The 9,085-nt window shown below is 50.8% G+C and overlaps 1 protein-coding gene across 1 annotated transcript in view; it reads left to right on the forward strand.

Moving 5' to 3' along the window:
* HS1BP3 (HCLS1 binding protein 3) overlaps positions 1-5,346 on the forward strand; it is a 46,750-nt gene extending 41,404 nt beyond the window's left edge. Inside the window, exon 7 of the mRNA XM_006880645.1 lies at positions 5,076-5,346. Within this exon, the coding sequence (XP_006880707.1) occupies positions 5,076-5,346 (271 nt within the window). The remainder of the gene's footprint in view (positions 1-5,075) is intronic.
* The last annotated feature ends 3,739 nt before the right edge of the window (positions 5,347-9,085 follow it).

Here is a 9,085-nt window from a genome sequence, read left to right on the forward strand (position 1 = left end):
TTGGTTTAATTTTCCTCAGCTTTAGCTTGAATTTGCATATGAGTAGTTGGTGGTCTGTTCCACAATCAGCTCCTGGCCTAGTTTTCACAGCCGATATTGATTGTGGATGTGCATAGGGATTTGATTCTTAGAAGGTCCCATTAATCTATTTTATCTTCTCCTGGTTGTAGCTTTTTCAGGATGCTTGGAAGAATGTTAATGCTGTAGTTAGGGCTTTTAGAGTTCTTCCAAGTTTTTCTCTAATGAAGATTATCATCCTTAGTTTAGTCCTAGGTACTTGATCCACTTTGAGTTGGTTTTTGTGTATGGAGTGAGGTGTGGATCTTGCTTGAGTTTTCTGAACATATTTTTCCAATTTTGCCAACACCATTTGTTAAAAAGGCTGTAGTTTCCCCACTTAACTGTTCTCATCTCCTTGTAAAAAATCAGCTGACCATAGATAGATGACCTGATTTCTGGGTTCTCAATTCTATTCCATTGATCTATGTGTCTGTCATTGTACCAGTGCCATGCTGTCTTAACTACCACGGCAGTGTAGTAGGATTTGAAATCAGGAAGTAAGATGCCTTCTACCTTGCTTCTCTTTTTAAGGAGTGCTCTGCTTATTTTGGGCCTCTTTCCATTCCAAATGAAGCTGGAGATTGCCTTTTCCATCTTGTTGAAGAATGGAATTGGTATTTGTATTGGGATTGCATTGAACATGTAAATTGCCTTTGATAGTATTGTCATTTTCACAATATTGAGTCTTCCATCCATGAGCAGCTTTCTTCTTTCTTACAGGGCTTCAGGTTGGCTCTTTAGCTGAGTGCTGAACTCAGTAGAGACCCAGGATGGAAAAAGGAGGGCTTCAGCCTTCAACGCTCTCCACACACCTCACCATACCACACCACACCTTCACACCCCCCAGCAGTCGGCCTCACATAGCATAGGCCTAGAAGAGCGGGATTGTAGAGTGCCTGGCATTGTTGCTATTGTGTACCTTCGAGTCAGAACTGACCCCTAGCTGACCCTCTAACAGGTTTTCAGAGGCAGTTTAGTCATACAGGAAGAGATTGCCCATCTTTCTCTGCAGAGTAGCTGATGGATTTGAACTGTGTACTTTTGGAATGGCAGCATAGATCCTTTATACTAGGCCAACAGAGCTCCCTTTCCTAGTCATGATTCAGAGATACCAAATGCAAATAAGGTTCTCAAAAGGGGTATCTGTGTAGCTACCCATATGGTGAGTGCAACTCCACCATTTCCTCTGATCATAGGCCACCCCATGTCACACCTCCCACCTCAGGGCAAAGTCGTTCTAAAGGGTCATTGTGTTGCCAACCATGATAAACCCTAAAATCGGACACAGCTTTTGGCTGTAGCTTTACTTTCTCAAGATCCTCAGTGTGAGGATAATTCAGTCCCTTGAGCTTTTCCAGGACCCCAGGCTTCCTGTGGAGATGGGTTGGCAAGCCAGCACCACCGTGGGAGTGCTTATGTTAGATCTGCTGCTTGGTGAAGGGAGCTAGGCCGCTGGCCTGCTTTCTAAGACCAAGCCTCTCCCTGGCTAACTGTTGTCGTCATTAGTTGCCATCATGTTGATTTTGACTCGTGGTGACCCCCTGTGTGTGGACTAGAACTGCTCCATAGTGTTTTCAGGGCTGGGACTTTGGGAGGCACATCAGCAAGCCTGTCTACTGAGGGGCCCCTGGGTAAGTTGAAACTGCCAGCTCTTCAGTTCATAATTAAACATTTAACCAGTGATGTGACCTAGTAGTTTGGGCCCCCATAGTCAGCCTTCCAGCATTGCCTCTCTGTGAGGCTTGGCTCAGGTTGGGGCCCCTGAGTCTAGATCAGATGGATCCCTTTTGTTCTTTGCTCTGCAGTCCAGTAAGATTTCAGATTGACTGTTATGTCTGGGCCCATCGCAGGAAGTCAGTGCCGGCATCTGGTAGGGAGGCCTGGAACCCCGTCACAGCCCCTCCTGTCAGGAGCTGAGATTGAAGAGGGCTCTAATGGGCCCTGTCACCCTCTGCTATTCCTCTTCCAAGCCCTTCCCTACTGGGGAGATGTTCAGACCAAAGATGCCTCCTGTCTGTTCCCTTTTCCCAGCTCTGCTGGTTGGGGAACTGGACCAGCCCTCTCAGATTTGCTGCCTTAAGAAAGCCTCAGGTCTCAAATTCTCCTGGTCCCTACTGTCAGTTATTCTCACCTCAACTCCAAACCCTGCTCTCTGCTTTGGAATGTCTTTCTTACTTCCCTGTGCATGTGTCAGCCTTGTTGGAAGTTTCTGTTTCCCAGAAAGATGGTCTAGTCTGGCTGGCTGTGGGGTCCCTCTTCTGTGAACTTCACCTCAGGCTCTTTGAATTGTGGGAATTTATCCTGTCAGCTGGACTGTGGGTGCCACGGGAGGAGGGGTGGAAGCTGCTGCTGCTTCATGTTTTATGCATGCTTTGCTCTACATCCAGTGGTTTCAGTAGAGAATCAATATATACGGTGTTCCCTTACGTTTGTAAAGCACTTTCCATCTGTTATTTTATTTGATCCTTGTAAGCATTTCTATTGAGGTTGGCAGGGCAGGCAGGAATCATCCTGTCTACAGGTGGAGGGACTCAGACGAGGCAGGGAGGGATGTGGCCTGGGCCACCGATGCAGGGGGCGCAGTGAGGGGTGCCACAGATCCTCCTGGGTGCAAGACTGTGTTCTGCTCACCCAACACTGTGCATCCCTGAAGGATGAGGCTGTTAGTCTCACTTTATAGCTGTGAAAAACAAAAGTACAAAAGATCATGTACTTTCCCAAGGCCACATGGGTCTTCTGCCTGCACAGTTCTTGGTCCCTCTGTCATCAGTTCCTAGTGCAACTGATTGTCTGAGACCCTCTAACGAGGAACCTCTTTGCCCAGGTGTGAGCAGCGCCTGTGAATAATTCTACAATTCCTAGTTAAGGAGGCTTGGAAGGGGCCATGTACCTCTCCACCCCTCCCGGTTCCTAAAGTTGGCGCATAGGATTTCCTTGGGAATTTTCCACATACATCTGCCTACGCGTCCAGAATGTTACCATTCCATTCTACCAGCCCTGTGATTGGATGGGCCCCGACATCTCCTAATTCCAGACCAGACAAACCAAGCACAGCTTTTCCTAAAGGGCAGAAGGGAGGTCCACCAGGCCCCTGGACGTAGCTATGGGTACCATCCCAAAGTCTTCTTTTAAGCCCGGAGTCACGTTGGACCAGCTGGTGAGGATGTGCAAGCCCCGGCCCAGTTCATCTTTCTTAGAGTAAGGGAAACTGGGCTGTTCTTGAAATGGCCTCATCTAGCCCCTCACAAATAGGAACGTTGCAGCAGTGGGTGGGGTCCAGTGTGTGGTACTCTGTAGTTATTCTTGCTCTGGGAACCCTTTAATAGCTGGGGCTCCCTCAGAGTTAGCATGCCTGGGCTGAGCTGTCTTCTGCTGTAGGATAAGAAAAATGGGCAGCAGATGTCCTTAATCCTAACCTAAAGGAAACATTTGCTGAGGACGCAGGTCTTTAGAGACCATGGAGGTTACCGTGGAGTCCAAAGGGGAGGTCCTTCCTAAGCAAGGAGGAGGGAGGCCTGGGTCAGGTCCACATGGGGAGTGGGCCTCCCCGGTGACCGAGACTACAGACCAAGCTTTAGTCTCCTGGGGTCTCCACAGTCTGATTTAAGACCATATGGAGAGCCCATACACTCAGTATAGAGACCAAAGACCCTATAGCAGCCCCTGCCTGAAGCTGGAGAAAGGGCCTTAATGCTTATGTGTTCCCAGAGAACCCAGGCAGCCACCCCTGGGTTCAGATCTTGCTCCTCTGCGCTGTGGATCTGTGACCCAGGGCAGAACACTTCACCTCTCAGAGCACCAGTTTACACATCTGCGAGACGGGGGCCGTACCTGCTGCCAGATAGATGGTGGTGTGAGTTTATAAAATGAGTTCACGAATCTGGAAATGCTCAGCCAGCAAATATCGTTAGCACAGTGCTTATTGGATGTGTGGGTGGGATGGATTAAACGGTATCTTCAGTTGTACAACCAGCTTTGTGGAGTTGAGTTTTCTTCCTGGAGCTGGTGCTTCCTGCAGGCAAGGAGGGCGGTTCCATGCAGTGGTGTGACCTTTCTTTTCTGCCATTCAGTTCTTGGGGTTGGTCCTGTGTGACCCACTGATGGACATTCAACAGCCTAGGGCCGCACTGGAGCCTTGGTGGGGCTCTGGGCCAGTGAGGCGCATTGTGGGGCAAGCAGATCCCAGGCCACAGCTGCTCAGAGTCCCTCTTCATTTTCTTTCTGGTTGAACTTGACTGAGATGGAGCTCAGCTTCTGAGGACAACCAGTCCTGGCTCCAGCTTGGGCTCTGTAACTCTCTAACTTCCCCTCAGGAAGGTCACACACTGTGGGCTTACACTGGAGCCTCCCTGAAGACTTGTTCTGAAGATCAAATAGGATAATATGTTTAAAGTGTTTAGCACACAGCAGGAGCTCAGCCCATGGTGAGTCTCACTGTTAATTTTTAATAGGGCTGAAAGAAAAGTCTCCTAAAGAGGCCTGCAGGGCTAAAGTGAGGTCACCTCAGAGGCAGATCTGGGCTTCCAGTTCTGTGCTAGGGGGTCAGGGAAGGAAAACCTGTCTTTCTTAAAAAAAAATAAATTATTTTTGTGTGAGTACCGTCAAATCAGATCTGACTGGTACAGGAGGAGATTGTCCCTCCTTCCCTGGCAAAGCATCTGGTGGATTCGGACTGTGCCCCTCTGGGATTGTAGTTCAGGAGCATGATGGGGACAGGAGGCCAAGGTTGGGCCAGGCTTTGACCTGGCTCAGTGTGGCATGTCCAAGAAGGGGTCCAGGTCAAGCTTAGCTCCCCAGAACTTCTGCCTAGACCCCACATGGAGAGTGGTGTTGCTGATGTTCAGGGAGAGTTTTGCAGGGGATGTAAACAACAGTGAGCGTGAACGTGGCTCAGATCGTGAGCCTGTGCAGGACAGGGCAAGGTTTCCACCTGTTGGCGTTCACAGGGTTACCGAGCCATTGTCGACTCAGTGGCACTTGACAACTAACAACAGTGTAACCATTTGGGTCCCTAGAATTGAAGAGGACTTAGACCAGATCCTGAACCTGGGAGCTGAACCTCAACCCAAGCCTCTGCCCAAACCCAAACCCAAGCCCAAGCCCCCGATAGCAGCGAAGCCTGCGTTGCCCAGGAAACCAGCTGTGCCCCCAACAGCAAGCCCGTCGGAAGCCATGGCTGTACAGCGGAAACAGCAGCAACAGATCCAAACCATGGACGCGATGGACATCTTGCAGTACATCCAGGACCACGAAGCACCTGGGCAGACTGCCCCCAGCCTCTTCTGACCCAGCCTGCTCTCTGCTGTCCCTGGCTGGCTCACCCTCTCCTGCGGGGGTGTGTGTGTGTGTGTGTGTGTGTGTCTCTGTGTGTGGTGGGGACTTTGCCTCTAGTCTGAAGGGAGTTGGGGCTGCTGGAAGCCTGGATCCTAGGAACCCCTGTGCTGCCTTGTTCCTTTGGCTCCTGATCTATGGGATCCAGATGGATCAACCACCTGCCAGATAGAGAGTGACTGTAGGAAATGGAGCTCACTCACATTGTGTCGGTCCATGTGGGTGTGGAGGGAGGGAGAAGGTGGGGAAGCCTCTCTAACCAGAGTTGAACCCCAGTGAGGGAGTCGGGATCTCAGGGACTCCTGACCAAGTGTGCCACGGGCTTCACGGCTTCACGTGGAGTAAAGAAAGCTCATCACACTCACTCGTGCCGCCAGCCCCAGAGCAGGGAGGGGACGGCAGGGCCAGTCCAAGCCTAGGCTAGCATGAGTGCTTTCTTTCCAGGCCTCTGCGGAGTCTGGGTGGGGCCTTCGAGAGCCAGGCTGCCCTGGAAGCCTCTCATAAGCCTTCTTTATCCACCAGATGCTAAGCTGGTTGCTTTGCCTGTGATCCAGGTTCAGAGAAGTCAGGCCTTCCTGGGGTCTGAATAGTGCCATTGACCAATACTACATCTCACTCACTCTTCCTTTCCCAGGGGAGGCCAGACCAGAATGTGGCCTCCTCGGTCCTCTGGGCGGAGGACCAGGGTCCAGCAGTGCAGCTTTCAGCAGCCTGGGCTGCAGCTCCCTACGGAGCACTGCTCAGACCTGGATGTGGGCTGACCTTCCATGCTGAACCTTCACCGTAGGCCTGGGTGGCATGCTGTCCAGCAACTGCTTCGCGGGCCCAGCTGCCACGGGAGGGGGTCAGTGTCAGGTCTTTCTTTAGGGTCTGCTCCTGGCCTTTCACCCGTGGGGACCACCTGCCCGGGCAGGGTCAGTGCCTTAAAGCCCAGCAGCCCAGCTCCCCTGCACACAGGTGTGGAGCTCAGGAAATTCTCAATGGTGTTGGATGGATCCAAGCAGGGGGAAATGCCATTTTTTTATATTCATGTTTAAAGCTAAGTTTTAAAGAAATACAGTAGGGTTTTTGTTTTGTTTTTAAAGAAATCATAGTTTTTAATAAAACACAGCTACTCTTGTTCCTTGGCTCTGTCCTGCTCACCTAACTGAGATATTGAGGGGGCTTTGGGGTTAGGACACCTGACCCCTTACAGCTAGAGGCTCAGAGCCAACCGTGACGGAGGCCTCAGTTATCCTGTGCCACTTGCTTGCTGCAATTAGAGTCTCAGGGTCCCCTGCCCTGTGCCAGGGCTGGAGGGATTGGCAGTGTTGTCTGTCCTGTATCTCACCGTGTGCCTCTTCACTTGGCTTATCCTGAAAAGCCCATCCTTCCTGTCCCGGCCCCTCCAGGTGGCTGAGCAGGTGGACCCAGGGCTGAGGCTTACAGCCCCACTTCTCTTCACTGAGGCCTTTATACAGTCCCCCACCCAGTCCCCCACTCCCACCTGCAGTCGGACACCTTCCCAGAACCCAGCCCAGTGCCCAAGGTTAACTGAAGGCCTTGCATATAGATATGTGGCCACACTGGTTTCTTCCTTTCCCTCTCATCCCTTTTGGATGCTAGCTCCCTGCACCCTTCCTTGTTGACCCCTTTTCCCACCCGCCAACACAGTCTGGACCACAGAGATATGATCTCTTAACCTGGAGAAGGCTTAAGATTGACATTGGAAGAGAATGAGAGGGTAGAGGGTAGATGCCTCTGGCTGGAGTCTCTCCAGAAGCTGGGCCTACCACGTCCGGACTCGCCGAGCTGTGGCCCAGCCTCGTTCTCAATGGCCTTGGGCTCTCTGGACACGTCAGTGAAGATTTGTGCTTCCCCAGGAAAGGACACTCTCTTAACTGCGGCTCATTTTTCACTGGAGGTCTGTATTGTCCTTACCAATCAATGATGCCCTTTCATCCAATAAACCCCATGTCTGTGATTCATCCCAGCATTTGTTAGTGATGTTCTTGCTGTGTGCTGGGTTAATGGGAAGGAGGAATTGTCCCTTATAACAGTGAGCTTAACCAGGGGAGGTGTCCTTGAGAAGCCCGGCTGGCTGCTTTCTCCCAGCCTCCCAGGTGTGGTGCTCAGGAAATTCCCAATGAATTGGAGATGTTTAATGGATCAAAGAGGGCGGGGAGATGGCTAGAGCTAGCCTGCTCTTAGTAGATGGGTTGACACAGTGATTGTAACAGTGGGCTCACGTATCTCGGCAGTGGTGAGGGTGGCACAGGATAGCATTGGGTTCAGATCTGTGCTTCACAGGACCCTTACAGGTCATCGATTCAGCGGCACCTAACAACAACAACAGCAGTCTCTTAGGGTAGAGTCAAGGTAGAGGAACTAATCCAGCCATTTTTCTCAATTGTATAAACTGAGGCAGAGAGGCCAAAGGCCCATCCTCAATGGAGGTCATCAGGACAGTAAAAGAGACTAGTCAAACAGCACCTGTGTGAATCGAGGACCCCTTCCCTAAGACCTCCTCACTCATCTTCCCAAAGCAGGAACTAGACCCCACTTGGACCACCGTGGTGCCATTTCAGCTCTGACACCAGACCAGATTTTTTAGCCTCTTCGGATAAACTTTTGCACACAGTGAAAACCTGCATGGGCCGCCTCGCCTCACAGTCCCTGCTGGTGGTTCAGCTTCTCAGATGTTTCTTTCAACCCTGGGACCCAGAGATTCCAAAGCCAAACAATTCTGCACACTGACCTCCCCAGATGAACAAGAAACAGGTTCCCGTAAAGCCCCGGGAAGCTGCATGCAGGGTATTTGTGTGCACTGATACTGTGACTTCTCCCCTCCATGGCCTGAGTTTAGATCTAATAGCTAAAGGCTATTAGATATTATTATATCATGTTGGTGTTATGTGCCATTGAGTCGCTTGTGACTCATAGCGACCCTATGTACAACAGCCTTTAAACTCTGCTCTGTCCTGTGCCAATCGCACTGTCTCTGACACACCCATCCCAATTATCCCAGTCACTGAATCAATCCACCTAATAGAGGTCCTTCCTCTCCTGTGCTGTCCCTCCACCCTACCAAGTATGATGTCCCTCTCCAAGGACTGGTCTCTCCTCACAACATGTCCAAAATATGTTAGACGGAGCCTCAGAATCCTTGCCTCCAAGGAGCTGCCCGGTTTGACCCTCTCCAGGATGAATCTGTTTGTTTTCCTAGCAGTCCATGGTACCCTCAATACTCTTCTCCAGCACCACAGCTCAAAGGCATCAATTCTTCTGTCCTCCTTAGTCATTGTCCAACTCTGATGCATAACAAGCGATAGCAAAGACCACGGCCTGTATCAGACGCACTATATGTATATAATATCATCATATATCATATATTAGATAACTAATAGAATTGGAGTCAGCCCCAGAGAACTGTCTGGCAGTTCTGAGAAGGAACATATACCCCAAAAAAAGTTGGCCGTAGAAGAGGAACTGAGTTTTTATTCAAGGTCGACAGCATTTGAGTCCCACGCGGACCTGGTGGTGGCTGTGGCCCGAATGTCTCCTTTCCTCCTTGGACTGTTCCTCTCAGGAAGTCGTTGGTTCCAACCAGTTCTCCTGGAGAGTCCCCATCCTGGTGGCTGGTCCGGCCAGGTCCACGTCATCAGCCCTGCCAGAGTGCACGCCTGCTTTTGAGCTCCTATGTGTGATCACGTAA

Source organism: Elephantulus edwardii, unplaced genomic scaffold (assembly GCF_000299155.1).
Source record: "Elephantulus edwardii isolate Elephantulus edwardi_28Jun2011 unplaced genomic scaffold, EleEdw1.0 scaffold00009, whole genome shotgun sequence".
NCBI classification, from domain to species: Eukaryota; Metazoa; Chordata; class Mammalia; order Macroscelidea; family Macroscelididae; genus Elephantulus; species Elephantulus edwardii.